Raw genomic sequence first — 27,877 nt, 5'->3', positions numbered from 1 at the left:
GTTAATCAGCCTATTAGGCTGGTAGGATTGTAGAATGCAACAACTGATTAGCCTACAGGAACCACTGTTTTACAAGCTGCAATAAAGAGCATGAAATCACTACAGGACTCCAAGTATATTTCAATCACTATGAATATATACAAAAAAGATGCAGAGGTGTATCACCAGATGCAGCTTGCCAAGTGGGCCAGGGCCAATTTGGTGCTCCTGTTGGGAGTGCTTACGCTGTGTCAACCTCCCTGCTGCCTTGCCCTTCTTCCTCTCCCTCCCAGAAGGCAACAGCAATCTGCCTGCCAGGAAGCCAGCTCTTGTGGGTTATCATCTCCTTTCTTCTACCAGCCCCGAACACATAATGATCTCTGGTGCTGTTGTGAAGGCAAATGCTGGCACAGGAACACCAATGGCTGATCCTGGATCAGCGCTGGTCTGGCTGGGTCCCAGGATTGCCTGGCTACCATTACCTGGCACCATTTGACAGGATGCTGTCCTAGTCAGAAGAAGCAACTGGAGGAAAGGCCTTCCTTGCTGCTGCGGGGAGACATAGCTGAGCTCTGCTTTGGCAGTTAATTGTAGTGGGGTGCATACAAGATATGGAGAGAGCAAGTACAAAGCATCCAAGCCACAAAGGTTATTTAACTTAATGACTAAGTAAAGCTAATCAATAAATAGTCATTGTACCGTATTTTTTGCACCATAACACTCACTTTTTTCCTCCTAGAAAAGAAGGGGAAATGTCTGTGCGTGTTATGGAGCGAATGCCTGCGGGTGGCGGGGGGGATCTGCTGCAGTCGTGAGCAGAGGATCCATGGTTCCCCTTCCTTCCCTCCTCCGTGGTTACAAAGCATGGATCCACATGGATCCTCAGGATTTTTGCATTGGGCTACTCCAAACTCACTGTCAGATCACATGTCTGTGGCCACAGCATGAACCACAAAAATCATATATCCACTATTTCGTTTAGAATATTTTTTCCTTGTTTTCCTCCTCTAAAAACTACGTGCGTGTTATGGTCTGGTGCGTGTTATAGAGCGAAAAATACGGTATATTGGCATTGAAAGAAAGCAGGAGCAGGTGACCAGCACATTTGATGGGCTTGCCCTTATAATTCAGAACTTTTGGCAGAAGCTGGCAAAACAATGGTAAGAGCTACAGCAAAGGTGGGAAACTTGTATCTCTCCAGATGTTGCTGACCTACAACTCTAATTGCACAACCAACATGGCCAATTGTCACAGATGATGGGAGTTGCAGTGCAACAAAATATGGAGGACCACAGGTTAGTTACCCGTGCCCTATAGCGTAATATCTTTCATCTAAGTCACTAAAATTCTTTCTGGGATATTTCTCAGATGTATTGTTAAACATTTCATGTCAAGTTTTAGTCCTTTTTATGTTGTTTCCCATATCATACGGAGCTTTACTCCATTGTAAAAACAAACAACCCCATCCTGTATCCACTTTCCACCTGCGTTATTATTACCCCATAGATTCGTTTATTCTAAATTTTAATTGTATGTTGGACTGGGGACACAAAAGGTCAGGGAAGTAAACGTGATCTCATTTGCAGTTACGAAGAAGTCTGTTTAGGTTCAACCATCTTAAAACAAATGGAATAACCTTACTCAAGGCTGATCTAAGGACTCAAGACAACCTCTGCAAGTTAGCAGCAAATCCTGTTTTAGGTTTCTGTCAGTGAGCTTTTTGCAGTGAGGTATAAACAAAGGTATTAAACCCTTGATTATCTCCCATGTTGAAAATGCATTTTGGTGAAGTTGTTAAGTTCCATGCGTTTTCCACAATGTTTTGAGTCTAGGAACCTTTAAACTCTTGAGTCATGCCCCACTTCCTTCAGACATTGTCAGTCTTTGTGGGGCTAGATCAAAGGCCCATGCAGTCAAACCAATTCCCATTTCCAATGCCTTTCTTTAAGCTAACCTTAGTCATATGACTGACAGGGTGGATGATTGCCTATAATCCTCCTCCACTGCCAAGAATTTGCCGATATTACTCTTCTCCTATCTCTGGTGACCAAAAGGCACAGTACTTTTAATTATTAGTACATTTAAAAAACAAAAACCCAAACGCCCCCAAAGAACAATGTGGAAAAATACAATAAAAGAGGAAGGAAAGTGATGTAATTTCATAGGTTTAAAAAAGGAAATAAAAATAAGTGGAGTGGAGCCCCCAGGGAGAAGGAGGAATGCCTTTAATAGCCCATAAGGCTTTGCAGAAACGTTCCTTTTGCTTGCCAGGTGCTTGATACTAAAGAAAAGAAAACATTTTTTATCCCACTCTGGGCTGTTTTAATCGGACTGTGTGTGTCAAATAAGGCAGTGCATTTTAAAACTTCACAGGAAGAAAGTTAAAATGTAACTGGCGCAGAGGAAAGGAAATTTCAAATTAAATAGTGCAGACATTAATGGGGTGGGAATGGAGGGGAAGGAGCAATTGGGACAGATCTTTGTTTTTCAACCTGATGATACACTATTTCACCAAATCTAGAAGGACTTTGGCTCACAATCCTCAATTTGAAGTAGCATGAATCCATAGGATTTAACGTCGCATAAATTCAGAGTCAGCTTTTCATTTCCACAGGGGCATTTCATACACATTTGCCATTCAATGTCATTTTAAAATGTACTTAAAAAAAAGAAAGATATATGGTATATTCATTTGCTAGGCTTTAGACATAAAGCACCCTTGAAGCTGGTTCTCAGGAGAAATCTTTTAAAATGAAACTGCAGTAAATTTGGGTCTGTTTAGGAGAAAGAGAGAGGCCCATAACAAGATAAACTGATCCGTTTGCCCATTGTCTCCATCAACAGGATTACCTCAAAATGAATGGGGAGCAGGTGAGGTTTAGCAAAAGGTTAACAAAGCAGCGTTTACATTCTAGCCCAGCTTTTGTCAACCTGGTGTCCTCCAGATGTTTTAGCCTACAACTCCCAGCAAAGGATGCAAGGAGGGAGACGTACTATTCTGTACTGTACAGTGGTGTAGCCACGGTGCCCCCCAGATGTTGCTTTGTGACAGACCCCCTTCAGCCCCAGCTAGCATGGTCAGAGGTGGTGGGAATTGTAGTTAGGGAAGAAGAAGAAGAAGAAGAAGAAGAAGAAGAAGAAGAAGAAGAAGAAGAAGAAGAGTAGTAGTAGTAGTAGTAGTAGTAGTAGTTTGGATTTGATATCCCGTCTTTCACTCCCTTTAAGGAGTCTCAAAGCGGCTAACATTATCCTTTCCCTTCCTCCCCCACAACAAACACTCTGTGAGGTGAGTGGGGCTGAGAGACTTCAAAGAAGTGTGATTAGCCCAAGGTCACCCAGCAGCTGCATGTGGAGGAGTGGAGACGCGAACCCGGTTCCCCAGATTACAAGACTACCGCTCTTAACCACTACACCACACTGACTCAGTTGCCATTTCAGTTCCCATTTCAGTTTCAATGTGAACCTACCTTAATTCCCAGTTCCTGAAACAATACACAAATTGAAAGGCAGCCATTCTTCGGAATTTGCTCCAAATTTTGCAGTGCAATTAAAACAACCAAATAATGTGCACAAAATATTAGGGGAAAGTGTGCACGAAAAGGCAAATCTCAGTTAAAATAACATACAAACGCATCGTATTAGGGGGAAATGCTTGCAAAAAATGTCTATTTGGGGAGAATTCTGCTCTAAAAGGCTGACAAATATTCACATGGGTTCTTTTTTAAAAACAAACAAACCTGAAAATCAATGTGGATTAATATTGAAAAAATAAGAAACTGAAATTGACATATTTGCCCGTCCCGGCTGTTGTCTGCAACATCTGAAGGAGGTCACATAAGCAACAGGGCATGTGAACACATAAGACTATAAACTTGTTTTATAAGCGGAAGCTCAAAACTTCCAATGGAAAGATCTTGGCATTTCTTACCTGCAACAGATGACAGATTTGCACGATAGCGCTAGATCCAGAAAGGACTGCCGCACCTCAAAGGAAAGAGCGTACTTCAGCGTCTGACCATCGATAATCAAAGCGATGTCATTCTCTTTGCCCAGCGAATCACCCAGGTTTGCACAGTGCTGAGTCAGTGTAGCTCTCGTTGCCTGAGGGATGCACACAAAAGAAGGAAAGGGAGAATGACACTCCTTTCTAGAATGGATCCGAATGGCAGACATGACAGTCAGGGCCATTGCAGTGATGGCCCCACATTTGTGAAACTCCCTCCCAAGTAGTCCCATCATCATACGGCCTCATCAATACAGTCGTTTAAAAAGGGCCCCTCTTATTTCAGATGGATTTATCTCAAAGGATTTGTGGTGCTGCTGGCCTGAAACACTTTTGTTTCCGATAACAGGGGTCTTGCTGGCCTCTTTGTGGTTTTGAACTGCTGTTTTAAAATGGTTCTGGTTTTTATGCAAGTTGCCTTGTGAGGGCTTTGCCCTGAGATGTGGCCTAGGGATGTTTAAATAAAATAAGTAAGGGTGCAACACATAGTTGCTCTCATGAGCACATCATCCATCCATCCTTTCATTTTAAACCCTGTTTATGTGTTCTCTCAGGACACATAACATCTTTCAGGATTCAGCTTCAGTTTATGGCCCATCACCAGATCCAGCCCACTGCCATCTACAAATTGGTGGCAGTTCTCTCCTGATGGCGCTCCCAGAGGCTTCATATAGATGTTAAAGAGCACGCAGGACAATATGGAACCACGACAAAACAGGACAACTCCCAGGGTGCTGGGCAGTAGCCTCCCATAACATCCTTCTGTAATCGGCCCTAGAGTTAGGAGCAGACCCACTGAAGCACAGGGTCCCCAACCCCAACCTCCCTGAGATGTTTCAGCATACTGTGGTGAATAGTATCAAAAGCTATCAAGGAGAACAAGCAGGGTCACCCTCCCCACTCCCATCTCCATCCTGACAAACGTCATAAACCCAGAATGACCAAGGCAGTTTCACTGCCATTAGTGGGCCTGTAGCCAGACTGGATCCAAGAAATCAGTTTCCTTCAAAGCATGTCTGACACTGGACTGCCACCACCTTCTTTGAGAACCTCATCCAGAAAGGGGATATTTGCTACTGGACAGTCGCTGTTGAATGCTTCTGGGGCCTGGGAAGTCTTCTTAAGGAGGGGGTGCACCACTGCCACCTTCAAGGAAGATGCTCCCCCCAATTTTTTATTTTTTATTTACTAATTAGGAAAACAGGATCTCACTCTTTAATTCTATGAACTGCTGGCTGAAGGCAAATGTTATTTTTTCCCCTATAGGCAACAATAAACACAGTACATTATTACATTCATGCAATTTCCCTTTCTTTTACAAATACGTTATCAGCACCGAGCGAGCAACTTCGAGTTAAACACACTCCTCTATGGAAAGATGCCGTAATGTCTGCTAAATATATCTGTTTATCCGTGCTTTAGAAGATCTCTTTTTATAATGCCCCAGGTTGCAGGTAATAGCTACAAAATACGAACAAGACTGGAGCGGGATTATATTTGTCAGGAATTTTTTTAAAGGTATTTATGAACCATTGTAATCTTGTGACTGCTTTATGGGCCCAAATTCCTTCAGGGAGAAGTCACAAACTCAGAAAACTTGTTGCAGATTATAGCATTTTCTATCCTCATCTCTGATTTGACAAGCAGATGTGGAAGCAGTGCGTAGATAAACTACTTAACAGAGACAATACAAGTGTGGGCACTGGACAGCTTCAGTTAAGCTAAGTGTTGTAAGGCAATGAAGGGAGTCTTGAATGAGGGCTTCAAGGGAACAGCCTTCCTTCTGCATCAACCAGGGTTCTGGACCTTTTACCAACTAACCCAGGTTTCACAGGGCAAGGACATCCTCTAGGCCTAAGTATTGGCCTGAGTTCAGTCAGCTGACCTTGCAGCCCAATGGAGAGTCATTAGGCTCTATAACGGCGGTGCAGAATCCGTTTCAGAACCACGGGCCACACTTATTTCTGGGCAACCTTCTTCGGGCTGTATTCCAGTCGTGGGTTGGGCAACAGTGGGCTGAGCAACAAATGTAGATTTGTACGGTAGGATAGCTTTACACAGCACTATTTTTCTAGAAAAAGAGGTGCCCACCTGAGAGGTGCCAAGTTCCGGCTGGGAAAAAAGCCCTGGTTTTATACCTACTCAGACGTCCCTCTCTAGCCTCCATCCAGACAAACATTAACAGAGTTTTAGTCTTGCAAAAACACTCAAGAGGGTGTGTGGCTTAGAAAACCCTTCCTTCTGGTCTGGCAATCTTGAGTCCCACTGGGTTATTACACAGATTCCAATAGCTGTGCCTGTCTGTCTATGATTACATTCTCTGCCTCTGGCCCTTGGTTCCTGTTTGCCGGATCTGGTATCTGACCGCCAACCTCATCTCAACCACAGCTCCTGCCCCATGTCAGGCCCAAACTCCATGGCAACCTATTCCAAGATAGGCCCCAGGTCAGAAATAAGTTAAGCGTCATACCCTTCCTTAAATCTTGTTGGCACAGCTGCTTACAATGTCCTTGCAATGCTATTGTAATAACTTATTCCAGGATACCTAGCTGTTACACATCACCTTGAGCATTTCTTGGCTGGCTCAGTAACAACAGGTTTCGACAATCTATTCACCAGCTTACGTGTACAAACCATTTGCTCCTCCAAAAGGTAAACGTGCATGAATACTGTCATGTTGTATAAGCATTCTCAAGGAAGCTGTATCGGTGCTTTCCAGAAGCAGAGATCTCTGCGTTCCCAGTGCAAGCCCCTCAACTAAAGCTCCTACTATTACTTTAAATACAACAATGCTTATTAAATAAAATAATCCCCACCAGTGAACCTAGATTATGAATGTACTAAAACAGCCCAAACCAGTGTTTGCCAATCTTTTTGGCAAGTGCACCAAGGTAACAAAGTTCAAAGTAAGAAGGGTGGGGTGCTAGTCCAGGGAAGTATCATATGAATTAGGGTGCTTTTGACTCTTGTTATCAGAGCATACCAAAGGAGAAAGAAGCAGTGCTAGAAAGGGCGACAAGACCGTAGGCTTGACTTTGTGCCACAGGCATGTCTGCTCCTGTCCAGAAGCACCAGGTGAAGCTTTGTATGCAGAAGGTCCAGGGTTCAATCCCAAGAATCTCCAGGTAGAATGAGAGATAACCTGCCCTGAAATCCTAGCAAGCTGCTATTCGTCAATGTAAACCATAGTGAACTAGATGGACTAACAGTCCAGCTCAGAGTAAGGCAGCTTCCTATTTAACACCTGCTGCCTGTGTCACCCGAGGCACCTATGCCTCAGGTTCACTAATTAGGGCTCAATTTCCTCCCCTTAAAAATGATTAATGTAAGTATTATTTCATTCCTTCTTCCTTAGTTCTTTCCCCATGATCATCTATATGGCATGATACAGTCAAAGTCATGCACTTTTGAGGACTAAGGATTCCAATAATAGAGCAAAGAGCATTTCTGATTAGCTACCAGTGAAATCAACAGCATTTAGAAGTAGTTAACTTTGGTGGAGGGCACAAGGAGAAGGGGACGACAGAAGACGAGATGGTTGGACAGTGTTCTCGAAGCTACCAGCATGAGTTTGACTAAATTGCAGGAGGCAGTGGAAGACAGGAGTGCCTGGCATGCTCTGGTCCATGGGGTCACGAAGAGTCAGACACGACTAAATGACTAAACAACAACAACAACTTTGGTGGACAGAATTTGGATACATCCCACAGGGGCTTCCTTTTAATTAAGCATGCACAGGATCATGCAGTCAATGGAGAAGAAAACATGGAAGGGTGTTTGCACATCTACCATATGGAATACTTTAGGGTCTGAATATTTTTGAAACTTCATTCCCTAGTTCCTTCAGTTGATGTTCTTTATCAACTTTGATCCCAACAGTGGCTACTACCTAAGAAGTTAAGAAAGTGATGGTTCATTTTTTATGCCTTTCCCCTCATCTGTTGATGATTGTGGTTTATTTAGGAGAAAGTGCAAAACTAGCTTGATTCCTAAAATCAAAATACTACACAAACAAACGCCTAAAATTATTGCCCCAGGCACGCAGTAGATTATCATGTGGGATTCTTGGTACCTTCCAGTTCCCAGCAACAGGAAAGGGCCTCAAGTGTCAATTTCCCAGATTTTCCTGAAATATTTCACAAATCCCTTTACAGGGAGAGAGAGAAAACCCGTGTTTTTCAGCAGAAACCATTTCCCCTCATCCTCTCCCTTCTCTATACTGTTCCCAATGCACTGTTCCCACACAGTTTGCCAGCCTATTAAGCCTGTGCCGAAAACACTCAGCATTAGAAGTATTTTATATCCTAAAAGGGAAATGGCTTTGTTTCATGCATCATATAGTAGAACACCATTTTTTTTTCTAATCCGCTACCGGCCCCCAAAGCATTACGTCCTCAAGCTTCCTAACACTTCCGAACAGTACAAGAAAAGAAGAGTCTCTAACAGCAGCCTAATCTGACCTGCCCTGTCATTGCTAGCAGCAAAATAAAGCACCCTTGTTACATCTGCAGCTTGGACCACTTCCAGACTTTAAGGAACAGGAGGATTGAGGAGAAAGAGGGTTGGAATAGAAGGGGCCTGCGTAGTTTGGGCTCAGCCGGAGTCTGCTTCTGGGTTCCCACATTCCCCAAGCCTGGCCAAGGCCCATCTGAGAAATAACAGCCTGTGAGGTCACTCTGAGGAAGAAGATTGGATGACAGATGCTAAATATCTGTCTGATATCTGCCCCACACCTTTTTGAAGGCCACTCGCCTTACAAAAGGGGGAGTATTTATCTGGTGAACTTTCACATATAATAGGCATATGTCAAATGGGATAGTCCAAGCACCTCTGCTTTTATTACTTTTTAAAAAACGCCTTCATGCTGCAGCCATCCAACAGCAAGAAAGGATGGTTGCCCATAGGGGCCTTCAAGTCAGAATTCTCCATTGAATGACAGTAAGAACATAAGAAGGTCAATGACCTATCCCAGGGGTCAGCAAACTTTTTTAGGAGGGGGCCGGTCCACTGTCCCTCAGACCTTGTGGGGGGCTGGACCCCCCGCCTCCCGAAAGCACCCCCTCACGAAAGGCCCCCCCCGCCTATGCCACTCAGGCCGCAGCCGCCAACGCTGCCTCATCTTCAGCAGCATCGGCGTCTTCTGTCTTGGCGGGGCACAGAGCCCATGACGCTCCCCTGGGTAGCGGAGGCAGCCTCTGCGCCGCTGTCGCTTCCTTTCCACTCGGCTGCTTCCTCCTGCTCTGCCGCCTCAGCAGGAAGGAAGGGGCGGTGCCCAGAGGCGTCCACGGCTTCTGATTGGCTGTAGGAGCTTCCTGCAGCCAATCAGAAGCCCTGCTGTATGGCGGAAGTCAGTCTCCGTGCGGCGAGGCCTCTGTGGCATGTGTGCTTAGGGTGGGGACTGACAGAGTGGGCAGCAGGGTCCACAAGGTTCACGGGCTGGATTAATGAGCCTGGTGGGCTGTATCCAGCCAGCGAGCTTTATTTGACGACCTCTGACCTATCCAGTCCAGCATCCTCTTCCCACAGTGGCCAACTAGATGCCCGTGAGAAACCTGGAAGCAGGACCCAAGCACAACAGGACTCTCCCCTCTGTAGTTTTCAGCAACTGGTATTCAGAAACATTACAGCCTCTGACTGTAGTTATAGTATGTAATCTTTCAGATATTTGGTGGAATGGATTTCAAGGCGAAGGAGAAAAAACTCGCATGGCATTCTTCTAGACTCTTCGCTATTGCTGGCTGCCATTTTTAATTTCTTGGAGCAGTGTTCTTCAATGTTGGGTTAAAGGGTCATAGTTCAGTGGTAGCATATCTGCTTCATATGTGGAAAGTCCAAAACTCCATCTCTAGGTAGGGCTGAAACCCTTGAGAACTGCACCCAATTAGTGTAGATTGGGAGGAGGGGAGACTCAGCCTGCGGGGGGGTCAAATGCAGCCCTCCAGGCCTGTCTATTTGGCCCAGGAACTCTCTACAGGTCACAACCCCTTCTCCCTAGTCCTTACCCTTTTACTGGCCCTCTTTAATTTTTTTGCACTGGTCCTTTTTGCAGTTTTACCCCTGAACACCCCCCCCTCCCCATGAGACTTTAAATGCCCCAGGACTAATGCTGACTTAAAGGATAAGCAAGATTTCCAGCTAAGGATCTAGTAAGCCTAATGCACAACACTTGGTTGAACAGTCCTATAGGAATACACACAATCCCTTGGGGAAAATAAGATCATGTTTAAGCGACAGAAACTGAGCATGAACTTGATCCCCCCCCCCCTCCTGCTATTAGGATGGAAGTAAACAGTAGTAAAGACTTTGCCTTCCTGCCCCCCCCAAAAAGAGGTTAACTGGCAACCCACTATGTAGTTATTAGTTCAATGTTAACAAAGGGGTGTCTATGTTTAAGAAAGCTTCGAAAGCGTGAGCCAGTTAATCTGTTTCCAGCATGTTTATTTTCATTCTCAGGACACAGCTGGGTAAGACGCAGTGTTTTGTCCAGTCAGCTACTGAAAGCTGCTGGAAGTGCTCCTTTAGAAGAGTTTTCAGGTGTTTTCTGCCATACTAAGGAAAGCATTTAGGCTAACTTAAAAGCATGCTGCCTTGCTTGCCCTCAGGTTTCAAACTCATTTCTGCAATGCTGTGTTAAGGTCAACAGGGTCCTTGAAAGACAACTGACAGAGCCCGCCCCCTTTCACAACAAAGGGACGTCCTCACCACAGGGTTTGTTTCTACAGTTATCAACTCTGTGCCTTCCAGTCCCAGAGCAAGCACTTACAGACACAATACGACCAAACAAAACCCCACAACAACATCAAAAACAACAATAGTAATAACAACACAGTGGAACAGCAAAAAAAATTAAAACTAAAACAGCAGCTGTAAAAGGACTTAAGTTAACTATTTTAAATGCTTGGGGAAATAAGTATGTGCAAGGTGAACCTTTCTTAAGAGGAAATTGCATAAACGGGGTGCCACCAGCAAAAAGGCTCTGTCCCAAATTGCCACCCGGATAGTGGGACCCCAGTACTTTCAGGATTGCCTGTCCCCTCATGAACCAACCCAGATCCTGGAATTGTCCTCTGAGACCCTTCACTCCATGAGCGGTCTGGAAGTTGGCAACAAAAGCAGAGGACTTTTCAGTGGTGGCTCCTCACTTGTGAGATGCTGTCCCCAGGGAAGTTCACCTGGTTTATCACCAGGCCTTTGTTAGTGGGGCAAGATCTGCAAAACCTGTTTTATTTGAATACATGTGGGTTGTGTTTTTTTAAAAAAAGATTTCTATTGATTGTGTTTATTGAAAATTGTTTTGAGTATCTGTATTGTGTCTGTAAGCTGCTTTGAATAAAGTGAGATAGATAGAGAGATAGAGAGATAGATAAAAATTTAAATTAAATTAAATTAAATTAAATTAAGTAACTGACCTCATGAGGTAGGGAGAGAAACTGCAGCATGGTAAACTGGAGCTGCAGAGGTCAATGCTAATTTGGGACCAAACCCACCAACTGGGTAATTTTTGTTTAATTCAAGGGGGGGGGTGGAGAATCTGCAGTATCCTTCAGCCCATGAAGGAATTGTTAGTGTAAAGGGACACAGCAGCTGGGGAAGGATTTAAGGACATGCACTGTTGACTTCTCCAGTGCTTTTGCTGAGCAAACAAACTCTCCCTGTTTAACCGCAAGTAATTAGCAACGGTCCTTGAGATACCATTTGCTGCTTATGGTTCACTAGCTAAGTCTTAGGGGAATGGAACTGGTTTGCTGCAATTGCAAGAATCCCAATCCAGAAAAAAAGGAGGGCAAGTCCCGAGGAAGGATTAGCTATTGTGCCTATTTCCCAAATTCTAGCAGATAAATGTGTAAGAATTTGCGGTGATTCCGTGCCAGCCATGCAAGCACATTTCCCCCTCTGAGGACTAGAGAAAGCGCAGTGTTAAAAAATAAATAACAATGGCCAGACCTTAAGCATTTTCACTCTTTTAGAGTACAATTGCCAAGTTTTTCATCTTCCCAGTAGGACCCCTGCCCTTTTAGAAGCAGCCAGAAAGAATGAAATGTAGCAGGTGAAGTTGGTCACAGTTCCAAAATCCAGGGAAATTACTTTCCTGCTCACCAACCTTCTGCAGCCCCATCCAGGAAGCTATGTTTGATTCTACAGAATGCAAGAAGGAGGCTATCCATCAATTCAGCAAGAAGTTGCCTAGGATGGAATTCGTCTAGAAAGGCAGCCTACAATTTAAATAATATATAGGATGAATTCTAAAACATGAATAGTGTTTCAAAATATTTTAAGCTGCTAGAGAACCACTCAGAGCACAGGTGTACTTGTGGAAAATGTGGTGATCGTGTATGACAGCAACAAAAGGCAGCACCTTCTATTTCCTACTCAAATAGGTGTTCAAAAAGTTGCACTTTCTTACCATGTAATGGTTCCTCTGTCGTAGGAATCAAGTCACAATTCTCAAGCATGTAATGCAATTGACTCCTAACCTGAGTGCATTTAACTTGCGCCATCGCAGCTTTATCCGCTGGGTGACGGCCACCTGAAATCGCACAAAACAATGCATGCAAGGCAGAGAGCTTAAAAGCTCTTTCTGTGTCAGGTCTTCCTGCAGTGGAAAGAGCTTTTAAGCTCTCGGGCTTGCTTACTGGGCTCTGGGAACGTCCAGTGAGAGCTCTAGGGGAGCTCTCACAATAGCCTCCCAGAGCCTGGAAAACAAGGTGAGGAGCTTAAAAGCTCTCCATCTTGGGGGGGGGGCAAGGCCCACTCAGTGTACCAGCTTCAGAAAGGTAGGAATGGTCATGCAGGCTTGTTCTGGTTGTACACAATTTTGGCTTTAGGCGCAATCCCTTGCAACATAACCCCCCATGCAAGTTGCGAGTCGACTGTATGTGGGAATGGCTTCACAACCAGCCTGCGTGCCATATGCATAAGATAGAGGTGGTGTGTTAGCTCCAACATAACTGAGAGCCAGTGTAGCATAATGGTTAGAGTGCTGGACTAGGACTTGGGAGACCGAGGTTTGAATGCCCACTCAGCCATGAAGCTCACTGGGTGACCTTGGGTCAGTCACCATCCTTTAGCCTAACCCAGTGGTTCTCAACCTGTGGGTCCCCAGATGTTGTTGGACTACAACTCCCATCATCCCTGAGCTCTGGCCTTGCTAGCTAGTGGTGATGGGAGTTGTAGGTTGGTATAACCTATCTCACAGAGTTGCTGTGAGGATGAAATGGGGAAGAGGAGAATAATAATTTCATTATTTATATGCCACCCTAGTCACTCTGAGTGTTTCTAAAATACTAAAAACACAATAAAGCACCAACCATTAAAAACTTCCATGTATACCACCTTGAGATCCTTTGAAAGAGAAAGGCATTATGTAAATGTAATACTGTAATAAAGTAACAATAAAGTAACTATCCAGGTATGGTCATTGGTAAGACTGGAAAACATAACAGAGGGTGGTTTTATCTGAAACTGTGAGGTTAGTTTGGGGTGTTCAAACTTGTGGGAGATCCCACAGCCTAGAAGGCTGCTTCCTGTTTCTACTAACTACAGAACTGTTAAAAACAGAACAGTTTCTACCTGCAGCATGATAAACTTAACAGCAACTGGAACCTTTTTACTGGAGCACAGTAAGCCTAATAGTTAGTCTCGCCCTACACAAGGTACAACTCCAGCCTAAAAGCATGCTGGAGTTAACTATGTTAATTTTCTAATTCACTATTTCCAAGAGATTACGAGCCTAGCCACAAAGCTCCTGGCAATCATTAAGACATTGTTCACACAAAAGTCTGTTTACAGAAAAACAAACTTTCTGGCTCTGGTGACCTGTATAAATTTAATTCCATTCTCCAGAGTACTTCATGTTGATGAACAGTAGGGCACTTGTTATAAATCTTGGGAGCGCACAGCATAATTTGTTGACAGGCAGAGAATTAGAATATTCTGAAGCAGAGCTCATGTGTGGTCTGCACTCAGAACCACATCCTGCAGTTCTGGAAGAAACCGTGTGATGGCTTGTTTGTATTTTATCACTTTCCAAAGCCCTTCAGAAAAAGCTCCATCTAATCAGTACAACTCAGCAACTGAATGAAAAAAAAACCCCTGACAGGTTGACATTCCATAGAACCAGAATTCAGGCCATTAAAAAGAAAAAGAAGAAACCTTGCGGGATATATTATAGAAGACAAATACTATATGTAGTTCTTAGGGTGTCCAAACAGAGGCACTGCGGCTTGCAGCTGCAAAACCAGTGACTGAAATCCTTCCCAGTTCCTGCTTTCTACCACAGCCACTTGCACTATCCCAATACCACTCCAGAATTATGGGATGTAAGGTGTCAACTGCAGCTCAAGGGGGAATAAACAAACGGAAGCAGATTCCAACCTCTGACTTTTAAACAGAGGCCTATCAAGAAGATTTCCACCAGGTTCAGCTTTCAACTATCACTCCCATCTACGCGCTGGGAAATTGCACATGTTGAATTTTTGCCTGTCGTGAAGCTTTGAAAAGACACCGAGCCTTGATCAGAAAGGGTTGGTGAATCTAGGGCAAGATGCAGCCAAGTGAGATGCGTTGAAATCCTACTGGTTTCAATAAGAGAATGTGAGCGCACATTTCGTCCTCTCCCACTGAAAAGGGGTGGGCTTTGAGAGTGCTCAACTTTGGCTGAATTGGGCTCTATGTCAGTATAGTGGCCCAGCCTATCCTTGCTGCTTCAGAGAAGAATAAGACGAGATCTTGGAGTGGACTGGCGCACAAAAACGTGCACACATTTAATAAATCAATCAATCAATCAATCTTGGAGTGAAATAAATCCATGCACATCTTTGTAATAGCCGGTATGTTGTTGTTTTTTCCATTTTCCTTTCATTTGACTACTGCATCTCATAAAATTTGATGACTACATAACATTTCCAGAGAAAACAGTTTTGCTTTAGAGAAAAGTTGGACACCTTTCATATGCAAATTGCTCTGTTATGCATTCCCAGCATTCTTGCAGTTCAAGGGTTCAGCTAGCCTCTTAAGAAAAGCCGAGCAATTCAAGGGCAGGGGAGATCTATATACAGTCCCAGGTAGGGATAGGCAAATATGGACATTTCCATTTCTCATTTTCCTCATCTTCAGTTGTCCACATTTCCGCAGAAGTTGCCGATGTGCTCATGGAAAGTCATCAGCGAATTTCTCCAAATATAGCTGTGCAATTTCCATTAAGATACATGTTTCTGCAGAGCAATTTCCCCTAATAAAGTGCTATTTAATTTTTATTTTCAGTGATATGGGAATTCTTAGACATAGTTCACCCTAGAATGTGCATTTCTGTACATATCACTTGACTGGAGAAAGGCAAAATTTGGAGAACTACAATTTAAAAGGATAGCTGTATTCCAGGTCATGCATTGTTTGGGAAAGTACAAATGAGGTAGGTTTGCCTTTAAATTAGAACTGAATTTCTCTTCCATCGTAGGCAGTGGTGCTTGGTGAGGTGAAGGGCAGGGCAGCTAACTGCAGATGGGGCTGGGGGCACATGGAACCAGAGGCCACAAAAGGCAGAGCACACCTCATGCAAAGAAACATTTGACACATCCTGGCAGAGGACGCAGTGGGGGTGTGGAGTGCAAGCCTGGAGGATGGGTAGGGGCAGAAAGAGAGGGCCTGGGCGATGGGGAGGGAGAGCTCTTTTGGGCTACGCTGCAAGAAAAGAAGCACTTTCCTCTCAATGCAGCCCAGAAACCAAATAATCTCGTGATGGTTCCCTGGCTCTGCTTTAAACAAAAGCAACACAACCTGCCCACCCCTTCAGCTGCTTCCTACTCAAGTCTCCCAAGTGGGGTGTTGGCTAAGTGCCTCCCTGCAGTGCGTGCGATTGGCTGAAAACACCCTGAATTGAAAACACCCTCGGATTGGTCCATGGGAATATTTCGGAAGTACAGTACTTGCAGCTCATTCCTTGTGGGTGTCAGGTCTGAAACAAACCGCTTTGTGTGGATTGCAGCAAATAATTGTGTCCTGATTGGAAGCACCGAGCTGGTCTCAAGGAAAGAAGGCTATTTGGAGAGAGAAGCTTAGCCAACTCCTTCAAGCATAGAAGGAAACATAGGATGCCATATTGACTACTGTGACTTGCTGCGAGCCAGTATTACTTGTGGTTTGGCCAGGCTCAGTCTAAATACTAGGAAGCTAGACTCCTGCCTCTGCCAAGGGAACAGAACAATCTTTAGCAAGGAATAAATTCTATTTATTAGTTAATGTAATCAAATGCCATGATATATTTATATTTAAATAGGGATTATATTTAGGAAATATTTGGGGGGGGGGTGATATCCCATGAATCTGACAAAAGGTTTTCTTTTTCTTGACATCTTATTTAATTCATTCAAGATTTTATCAATGTGTACACTAACCAAGACATTACTTAGCATTCCACTCAATGTGATGTCTTTGCCATTTTATTTTTCATAGAATCATAGAATCATAGAGTTGGAAGAGACCACAAGGGCCATCGAGTCCAACCCCCTGCCAAGCAGGAAACACCATCAGAGCACTCCTGACATATGGTTGTCAAGCCTCTGCTTAAAGACCTCCAAAGTAGGAGACTCCACCACACTCCTTGGCAGCAAATTCCACTGTCGAACAGCTCTTACTGTCAGGAAGTTCTTCCTAATGTTTAGGTGGAATCTTCTTTCTTGTAGTTTGGATCCATTGCTCCGTGTCCGCTTCTCTGGAGCAGCAGAAAACAACCTTTCTCCCTCCTCTATGTGACATCCTTTTATATATTTGAACATGGCTATCATATCACCCCTTAACCTCCTCTTCTCCAGGCTAAACATGCCCAGCTCCCTTAGCCGTTCCTCATAAGGCATCGTTTCCAGGCCTTTGACCATTTTGGTTGCCCTCCTCTGGACACGTTCCAGTTTGTCAGTGTCCTTCTTGAATTGTGGTGCCCAGAACTGGACACAGTACTCCAGGTGTGGTCTGACCAGAGCAGAATACAGTGGCACTATTACTTCCCTTGATCTAGATGCTATACTCCTATTGATGCAGCCCAGAATTGCATTGGCTTTTTTAGCTGCCGCGTCACACTGTTGGCTCATGTCAAGTTTGTGGTCAACCAAGACTCCTAGATCCTTTTCACATGTACTGCTCTCAAGCCAGGTGTCACCCATCTTGTATTTGTGCCTCTCATTTTTTTTGCCCAAGTGCAATACTTTACATTTCTCCCTGTTAAAATTCATCTTGTTTGCTTTTGCCCAGTTCTCTAATCTGTCAAGGTCGTTTTGAAGTGTGATCCTGTCCTCTGGGGTGTTAGCCACCCCTCCCAGTTTGGTGTCATCTGCAAATTTGATCAGGATGCCCTTGAGTCCATCATCCAAGTCGTTGATAAAGATGTTGAATAAGACCGGGCCCAAGACAGAACCCTGTGGCACCCCACTAGTCACTCTTCTCCAGGATGAAGAGGAACCATTGATGAGCACCCTTTGGGTTCGGTCAGTCAGCCAGTTACAAATCCACTGAGTGGTAGCATAGTCAAGACCGCATTTTACCAGCTTCTTTACAAGAATATCATGGGGCACCTTGTCAAATGCCTTGCTGAAATCAAGGTAGGCTACATCCACTGCGTTCCCTTCATCTACCAGGCTTGTAATTCTGTCAAAAAACGAGATCAGGTTAGTCTGACATGACTTATTTTTCAGAAATCCATGCTGACTATTGGTGATCACAGCATTCCTTTCTAGGTGCTCACAGACTGTTTGCTTAATGATCTGTTCCAGAATCTTCCCTGCTATTGATGTCAGACTGACTGGGCGGTAATTATTTGGGTCCTCTCTTTTCCCCTTTTTGAAAATAGGGACAACATTTGCCCTCCTCCAGTCTGCCGGGACTTCGCCTGTTCTCCAGGAATTCTCAAAGATGACTGCCAGTGGTTCTGAGATCACATCTGCCAGTTCTTTTAATACTCTTGGATGCAGTTCATCTGGCCCTGGAGACTTGAATACATCTAATCTAGCCAAATATTCTTGTACTATCTCCTTAGTTATTCTGGGCTGTGTTTCCTTTGCTGAATCATTTGCTCCAAATTCTTCAGGTTGGGCATTGTTTTCTTTATCGGAGAAGACTGAGGCAAAGAAGGCATTGAGGAGTTCAGCCCTTTCTGTGTCCCCTGTTTGCATTTCACCATCTTCTCCTCTGAGTGACCCCACTGTTTCTTTGTTCTTCCTTTTGCTACGAACATACCCATAAAAGCCTTTTTTGTTGCTTTTAACCTCTCTAGCAAGCCTGAGTTCATTCTGTGCTTTAGCTTTTCTGACTTTGTGTCTACACGTGCTGGCTATTTGTTTGAATTCCTCTTTGGTGGTTTCCCCCCTTTTCCATTTTTTGTACACATCCTTTTTTAATCTTAATTCAGTTAAAAGTTCTTTAGATAGCCACCCTGGTTTCTTTAGGCACCTTCCATGTTTTCGTCTCATTGGTATTGCCTGACGTTGTGCTTTTACTATCTCCCTCTTAACAAACTCCCAGCCATCATGAACTCCCTTTCCTTTTAGTATTGCTGTCCATGGGATCTCACCCAGCACTTCCCTAAGTTTTATGAAGTCGGCTTTCTTAAAGTCAAGAAATTGAGTCCTAGTATGCTTGGCTGCTACTTTCCGCTGTATAGTAAACTTCAGAAGAGCATGATCACTCGCGCCTAATGATCCTTCCACATCTACCCCACTAACCAGGTCATCAACATTGGTTAGGACCAGATCTAAAATGGCTGTTCCTCTTGTTGCTTCTCCCACTTTCTGGACAATGAAGTTGTCTGCAAGGCCAGTGAGGAATCTGTTTGACCTTATGCTCTTGGCTGAGTTTGACGTCCAACAAATATCCGGGTAATTGAAGTCCCCCATTACTACTATCTCCCTTCCTTTTGCATGCTTGGCCATCTGTTCCAGGAAGGCAGCATCTATGTCCTCCGTTTGGCTTGGGGATCTATAGTAAACTCCCACAATGAGGTCTCTGTTATTCTTCTCTCCCTTAATTTTGACCCAAATGCTCTCACTTTGGCTTTGAGGTTCTAAATCTTGGATCTCTTCACAGGTATACACATCCCTGACATATAACGCCACTCCTCCTCCTTTCTTGTCTGGTCTGTTTCTCTGAAATAGATTGTATCCCCCCATTATTACATTCCAATCGTGGGACTTATCCCACCAGGTTTCAGTGATGCCTATTATGTCATATTTAGTTTGCTGTACCAAGAGCTCAAGCTCATCTTGTTTATTTCCCATGCTTTGCGCATTAGTGTACAGACATTGAAGTCCATTAATCATTCCCCCGTGTCTCTTATTTAAGGATTTTTTCCTCCCTCCACTAGGTCCGCGTGCTGTTTGCTCCATTTGGTCTATGACATTTGGATGATCATCTTCATTAATTGATAGACTCCTACCTTCAGGAGCACTGTCTCCCTCCCCCACATTAGTCAGTTTAAAGCCCTCCTGATGAGGTTTCTGAGATTTTTGGCAAAAACATTTCTCCCAACCGTTGTGAGGTGCAGCCCATCACTTGCCAGAAGTCCATCTTCAAGAAACTGCAGTCCGTGATCTAAGAATCCAAACCGTTCCTGTTTACACCATTTGCGAAGCCAGCTGTTCACTTCCACTATTTTCCCCTCTCTCCCTGGGCCACGTCGTTCAACTGGGAGGACAGACGAGATGACAATTTGTGCATTTAGTTGCTTCAATTTCCTGCCGAGAGCCTCGTAGTCTCTTTCGATCTTCTGGAGGCTATTGTTTGCAGTGTCATTGGTTCCCACATGAACCAAGAGGAAGGGGTATTCGTCAGTGGGTTTTATGATTTTTTGCAGTCGTTCAGTTACATCTTGGATCTTAGCCCCGGGGAGACAGCACACTTCCCGAGACATCTTGTCAGGCCCACAGATCACTGCTTCTGTTCCCCTCAGTAGGGAATCCCCTATCACCACTACACGCCTCCTCTTGGGTTTGGTCGGGGTTCTTCTGTGAGCTGTCTGTTCCAAGGTCGCCTGCACATTCCCTGAGGACTGACTTTGCTGCTCGTCTTCATATACCTGATCGACTGTAATGAGGGAGAGATCCTCAAATGGAGTCTGCTCTTCGTCTTCCATGCTAGGGGAGAGGACCTCAAAGCGATTGTGTATTTCTAAACAATCAGAGTGAACCCTGGGCCTCCTACTTCTTTGAGTCACGTTTCTCCATATATCTGGCTCCTGTGTTGCTGAACTATCCTCCTTCTCAGGGGAGTCCCCTGTCTCCTCTCTGGTGGAGACGGTGTGCTCTGTTGCTTCCAAGAAGAGCTCCAGCTCTCTAATTCTTTGGAGCGTAGCTACACGTTCCTCCAGTTGCTGAACTTTGTCTTTTAAAAGGGCAATCAACATGCAATTGCTGCAGGTAAAGCTGCCTGCAACCTTTGGCAAGATGGCAAACATTGCGCAGGAATCGCAGGCGACTGCAGCTGTTCCCTCCCCTTCCATCTTGAGATCGTGTCGTTGGGGGTGGCTACAGAGGTCCTCCATCATAAAAAGCTTGAGGACAGGACAAATAACTTCCCCTCCACACACACACACACACAAAACACCTAGGTCTCCCCCACAAACGTTTGAGACTAGCTCCCCTAAATCTAAAAGATGGGTATAACTGCGCGCGCCGCTAGGCGCGCTCCGCTGCCCTGCAGCCTCTGATAAGCTCCTCCCACAGCTAATCCCCTGCCTCAACAGAAACCCTGCCCCCTCTGACCTTTACACAGGGAAAACAGCTAATCAGCCACAAAGAAACACACACACACACAAGAAAACCCTTTTTGCTCCTTCCTCAACTCTGCCCTGCAGCCTCTGATAAGCTCCTCCCACAGCTAATCCCCTGCCTCAACAGAAACCCTGCCCCCTCTGACCTTTACACAGGGAAAACAGCTAATCAGCCACAAAGAAACACACACACACAAGAAAACCCTTTTTGCTCCTTCTTCAACTCTGCCCTGCAGCCTCTGATAAGCTCCTCCCACAGCTAATCCCCTGCCTCAACAGAAACCCTGCCCCCTCTGACCTTTACACAGGGAAAACAGCTAATCAGCCACAAAGAAACACACACACACACAAGAAAACCCTTTTTGCTCCTTCCTCAACTCTGCCCTGCAGCCTCTTTTTAGAGATTAGAAAAACAAATTGGCTGAATGATACACTAGTCCATTCACATCTTACTCTCTGCTATAAGGAGAAGACTAGGTTGATTCACGGACACTTAGACTTCTTTAAGTTTTTGGGAAAGTGCTATTCACCTCCATAGTTCTTACACCAGCGTAACCAAATAATGGACACCCATTTGTATGGACACTTAGGCAACCACAAAGGCCTTCCCTGGAGCTGGCAATCTCTTGACTCCCCAGCCCCTGTCCCTCCTGAAATTAGGCTGGAAAGCAGCCTTCTAGCCAACAGAAGTCATTTTGGGGTGTAACTTCACAATGCAATTATGCTGGAAAAGGCCTTCTATTGGCAGAGGCCCTGCTGATGCTCCCATCTATAACTATAGCTTAGCAAGCAAGCAACTACAGCTTAGCAAGGCAAGGCTTTATTGATTATGGCTCCCCAGTTGAAAAAGACCCTTTCACTGAATATATGTCTGTCCCCCTTGCTGATCCATCAGTGACTCAAGGCACATCAGTTCCACCTGACATTTAGGTATTTGTAAAGATAGTCAGCTGTCTTTATTGCTGTTCGGTTACTGCCAGGCTCCTCATGACAAGACATAGTTTCTGGGTTTATTGCAGTATTTTATTGCAGTATTTCTTACTGTGAATGGTATGCAGCCCTGAGAAACTTGGCTGAAGGACAGCTTAAAAATGTAACAAATAATGCAATGAATTTTAAATGACTGGCACTTTGTTCTGTTTTGCTTTTGCTGCTCACTCAAACTTTGTGGGGGTTGGACAAGGTATAAAATCAAAAGATTAAATATTATGGGACACCACGTTCTGCATCATCTTGACTGAACCTCTTTCGTCTTGCCAGTCAACATCGATAATACTGAGCTAGATGGAACTCTGTATAAGCAGGGGTGAACTCTGGTCTTTCAAATTTCAGTGGCGCCCTATATGAGGCCAAACTTCCTCCTGCTTCCGTTCTGCTCAATTCACTACATCCTAGTTGTGATGCCCAGTGGCGCCCCCTAGGCTCGGCGTCCAGTGTGGCGGAACTGGTCACACTGCCCTAAATCTGCCTCTGGTATAAGCCAGCTTCCTGTGCCCCTAGACAGTGCTATGCATATCCCACACTAAGCAAGGATGGAATTTAGCAATGGGCTCAAAGTGCACACAGCCCCCATAATGAGTTTGGCAGTGAAGTCACCCCCTTTAAATAATTCAGGCTGCCTGTTCAAACTACAAGAGCAGAAATACCACCAACTGGGACTCAGGGATTCAATTGTGCATTGGACATGCAGATTTCCTATTGCAGAACATTGACTTTGGGGAAAATCCATGGTCTGGCGAGGCCAAAGAGCAACTCTCCTGGCCCTGCATTTAATACAACAGCTATATAATCAGGGAAATTGGCCAGCGGACCTCATTTCTGGAGCTACTGCATCTGTACTTTTTCTGCCTCAGGCTTCCTTCAGGCCCTAATTAACCTTTGCTCATAAAGCAAGTCTGTATTCCAAAGCTGCTTAATGGCAATATATATAAGGTAGCCAATGATGTAGAAGGAACATAAGGCTCCACCCTGCAGAGGCATTGCTGAAACTACATTTATTAGGCTGCAAAATACAGCTCAAAATTGTGCTTCCAAATTTCCAGCCACTGTTCTTCCCAGCCAGAGACTCCACAACTTCTGTATATTAAACGCAGCTGTAATTTGATTTAGGGTGCAGGGTTCGGTGTATTGGTTTCTACAGAGCTAACAATGAAGTCAGTTCTACTGAAACTAACTAGACATATATGACAGTTAAGAGCCTTCAAGACCAGGATATTTAGTGCTGGGTTTCCTATAAAAAAAAAAGGGTGATAAGCTACAGCTGATTTTAACTGACCCTTTTACACATGGAAGAGTATAAAACCCCCAGTTTTTCTCACTGTTTTTCTTCCAAAATCTCTGGAGTTTATAATTTTTGTTTAATAGTTAAAGCAATTAAATTCAGTAATCATATCACCATGGTATTCAAGTATTGCACCTTAATTGCAGAAGGTTGGACTAGATGACTCATGAGATCCCTTCCAACTCAACAATTTTAAGTGACAGAAGGACCACTGGTAGGATCCTCTCAGAATGGTACCCAATTTGTATTTAAGCATTCTGCTCCCACAATTGTAAGTAATGTATATAATAGCTCTTAGAACTGCCAGGACTCACTAGAGATAATATGGGCTAGACAAATTCATCTGTGGGTCACCTTCATATGTGTGTGCCCTGAATTAATCTGTTATTTTAATAAAAAAAAACCTACAAAAATGTGCTTTGAAATATGTAGTTATAAATATTTTCCCTCTACAAACCTATGTTTAAAATGCATCTTGATATCCTCGCCCCATTTCATTACATTTGGAGAAATGCAAAATCTGATTGACAGCTCCATTCTGATCTGAACATTACTTGTCTAGGATAAGGTCAGTTTCTAATGGAGTTCACAAAAATCAAATTCCTTACACATCCTTGGTTCAATAAGTTCTACTGCAGAGTGCAGAGCACCTTCACTAACGTAACTGAATTAACCAAGAAGATGATATAAACAGACACACATATACATACACTTCTATTATTACCGCTCTTCTAATTCCCAGAATATGTTGAAGCAAATACAGTGGGAAGATACTTCCAGACTGAAGATTTTTAATGCTGCCCACTCATTGTTCTCCCACTATAAGTAGAATAACTTTCCAAGCTTAGGCAGATACAACCCCCTATCTTCCACCATCTCAATAACGTTCACTTACTTTTTAATTGAGTAAAAATATGGCAATTCCACATTTAAACATCCAGTGTGGAAGTACCCAGAAATCACGCAAGCTTGCTCTACTGGCAAAATGAGATAAGTGGTGACATTTTACATCAGTGATGACCTCTGACTTCAGTCACTCAGGGGTGAGGAGCCTTTGGCCCTCCAGAAGGGAGATGGGAGTCCAATAACAACCGGAGGGGCACGGGTTCCTCAACCCTAATTTATCTGCACACTTGATTAAAAATACAAACGTATTTGTTCAGTTTCAAAAAATACTCTGAAATTTTCAAGTTCCAGCCCTAGGCAAGCAAGCGGGGGAAATCAGCTAATCAGTTCCGTTGGCGAAAACCCTGTGCAAGGAAAACCACTTGTGCAATGGGGCTTTCTCCCTTCTCTCCTCCCCATGTACCCCATGAAATTGACTCAGAGTAGTCGGGAGAACTGCTTGGGGGGGAGAGAGGGGAGATTCTTTTACAGCTGGCAAGCCAAAATGCTTGCTTTAGTAGAACAACTGCCTTGGGTATTCTTCCCAAAGGCTACAGTCTTTAGAGCAGTTATTCCAGAGTAACCCAGTCAAGACCAATGATTATATTTTGTTCCCATTTTTCTCCTCTGTAGAACGCTCAACAAATAAGACAGAAATGGGATGGGGTCGGATGGGGTCCCCTGTCAGTTTACTGGATATGTCTGCCTTTCCGAAATGTTTTTATTAAAGTTTATCTAATAAACATGATCTCTGCATCAATGATTGAAAAATAATTTTAATAAGATAAAAACACAAACCAACCAATATCAAATAGCTGCCTTGAAATTAAACTACTTAAGTAATTTCCCCAAAGGCCAAAAGAAATAGGTTTAATATTTACCCAACCTATTAGTTCTCTCCGCTGAGTTAATGCCACACTCTGTCTACCAAGTCATGACCACAAGGGCCTGTGGAACTTGATAATATTAGCATCTTTACATATCTCAAATATCACAGATATAGCCATCAAATTCTAATTAGGAAACAGTTTCTCTTTTTACCTTCTTTCTCACCAGTCTCTACAAGAAATTAAGAAAATTTCCCCAAAGACAGCCCGGAATAGCAATCGAAAAAGTATTCTCGTTTTAAATAACTTTTCTTTTTTGCATTTAATGATGTAGCACAGAATACAGAATACGGACACCCAAAAGGCACAGGATTCTGAACTGCACAGGATGGATATCCCCTTGCAATAATGCTGTCAGGTTGCTTGAGTGAGCAGGACCAGCCTCACTGCCAAAGTTCTGCTCTTTAAGTGGCAAAAACACAATGAATGTGTTGGGAGCTAACAACGCTTGCTTAATATATGTATGCCATGGAGAAAATCAATCAACACAGAGTCTTTGTTTCCCAGCAGATTTTATAAAATGCACAAGTTCTTCATGCGTTGAGTGGCGGGAGGGGGGAGAGATTGTTACACCCTCGAAAACAGGTGCTGTGTCTGTAATTCATTCAGTGGGTACTCTCTTACTATACAGGCAAACAACAGCTATTATAGCAGGCATACTGTGCTATGTTTTTCAAAGCTATTCTGGATTTTTTGGGGGGATTTTTGAAGCCTTTCATTCATCCAGCTCTTGTCGAAAGACCAACTTTTAAAAAATTGCTCCTGACCTGAAATTGTGAGCCTCTGGACTATTTTATGGATTATACCTGGTGCAGCATATACAAACACCATTGCAACACCAAGCTGTGTGGGTTCATCTTTACACACACACACACACACACACACACACACACACACACACACTGCTCTTATGAATAGATGCCCACTGCAGGTCACTGAAACATGGTCCACGTTTGCCCATAACGCTAAGCCAAACCATGGTTTAGCAGGAACCCGCAAACATGCTGGCTTCTGGGGAGATTGCTGCTACTCCCCCCCCCCAAGCACTTTTCAGCTCAGTATGATAGGTAAACCAATTTTTGGCTTAGCGTGTCATTGAAATCCAGCATTGTGGTTAACCTTGATAACCATGAACTGTAGCTAAAGTTTGTTTCTGTCTACAGATTGTGGTTAAGGAGAAGAATTCAGCTACAATCTCTGATTTGGATAACTTGTTGGCATCCGTCTGCCTTGAGAGACAAAGGAGGAGTGTGCCTTTGGAGATGAAGTCAAACTGCTGGCAAGTTACAGAGCCTGCTGTGGCTGTAGAGACCAATACAAGAGAGACATGTTTTGTTGCAGCCGGGGCTGTTGTGCTGCTACAGATGCACCATGGTGTTTCTTCTCTGTGCTCCTCCCAGCAGTCATTCCTCCTCTGGTCACTGTTATGGATACACAACCTGACTGTCTGTCTCCAGGCACTGTGGTCGTCTGCAAGGGATTCCCACATGATGAGGTTGATGTTGTCAGCCTTCATGTCACGTTTGCAGACATCTTTGTAACGCAGTTGGTCTGACACACTGGGCCAAACCTTGGTTTAGCTGTGTACCATACTGAGCTAAAAAGACCGGGAAGGAAAAAAGCAGCTGGGAGGCAGCACATTCACACGGTCCCAGCAGGCTATAGTTTGGCTTACCGTAACATGTGAAGACTTAGTACCTTGAAAATGAAGGATCTCCCGTTTGGACTACTGCAATGCGCTCTACGTGGGGCTACCTTTGAAGGTGACCCCTACAACTACAACTAATCCAGAATGCAGCAGCTAGACTGGTAACTGGGGGCGGCCGCTGAGACCACATAACACCGGTCTTGAAAGACCTACATTGGCTCCCAGTACATTTCCGAGCACAATTCAAAGTGCTGGTGTTGACCTTTAAAGCCCTAAACGGCCTCAGCCCAGTATACCTGAAGGAGCATCTCCACCCCCATCGTTCTGCCCGGACTCTGAGGTCCAGCACCGAGGGCCTTCTGGCAGTTCCCTCATTGCGAGAAGCAAAGCTACAGGGAACCAGGCAGAGGGCCTCCTCGGTAGTGGCGCCCGCCCTGTGGAACGCCCTCCCATCAGATGTCAAAGCGATAAACAACTACCTGACATTCAGAAGACATCTTAAGGCAGCCCTGTTCAGGGAAGTTTTTAATGTGTGACATTTTAGTGTATTTTTGGTCTCTGTGGAAGCTGCCCAGAGTGGCTGGGGAAACCCAGCCAGATGGGCGGGGTACAAATAATAAATTATTATTATTATTATTATTCCTGGTAATGAACCACACAACACTCATTCATGCAAGGAGGAGTGAGATGCCTACATAGTTTACAACTAAAGAACTTTACCAAAGCGTTCTGTGTAAATGATGTAGATAGGGATGGGGGACCTAAGGCCCTCCAGATGTTGCTGGACTTACAAGTCCCATCTGTTCCAGTCTACATGGCCAATAGTTGGGGATGATGGAGAATGCTGGCCAAGAACAATTTGGAGGGCCACAGGTCCCCTATCCTTGCCGTAGATCAGGGGTCGGCAACCTAAGGCCCATGGGCCACAAGCAGCCCACGGGAGTCATTTAACTGGCCCATGAGCCACTCCTGAACTGAGTCATCCACTCAGAGAGTCCCCACATGCTGCGCTAAACTGGTGCGGCGCAGTGCAGGGATTCATTTTCACGGTGCCAGAAATCGCATCTGCGCAGACGCCGGAATTTGTGGGGGCTCATGTGATCCAGCCCACGGAGGGATCTCCACTGGAGTGAACTGGCCCAGGCTTTGGGTACAGGTGTGACAAGGCTTGCCGATCCCTGCTGTACATCATTGATAGGGTGGTAGGACCCTAACACTAATACAACCACACAACTGGCGCCATCATGTAAGTGCCAGCACAGTTTCTAAGTCTATGGCTGGCACGAAGGCAGTGACCTGTGCTGCTGCTTCTACATTGCTTTGGGTACAGGTGTGACAAGGCTGCAGACCCAATCACATGCTCCACCTCCCTTTCACGATGTCCCACAAGTCCACCTACTGGGTCCTGCGCCACATGACGTAACACAGTCTTGGGAGAGCACTG

General features: G+C 44.5%; 1 protein-coding gene across 1 annotated transcript in view; it reads right to left on the bottom strand.

Moving 5' to 3' along the window:
- The window catches only part of ATP8A2 (ATPase phospholipid transporting 8A2), a 250,069-nt gene that overhangs the window by 103,827 nt on the left and 118,365 nt on the right, over nt 1-27,877 (bottom strand). Inside the window, exon 25 of the mRNA XM_083498877.1 lies at nt 3,908-4,080. Within this exon, the coding sequence (XP_083355003.1) occupies nt 3,908-4,080 (173 nt within the window). The remainder of the gene's footprint in view (nt 1-3,907; nt 4,081-27,877) is intronic.

This window comes from Podarcis liolepis, assembly GCF_965112155.1.
Source record: "Podarcis liolepis genome assembly, chromosome: 4".
Taxonomy (NCBI): domain Eukaryota; kingdom Metazoa; phylum Chordata; class Lepidosauria; order Squamata; family Lacertidae; genus Podarcis; species Podarcis liolepis.
This window is presented reverse-complemented; position numbering and strand designations above follow the sequence as displayed.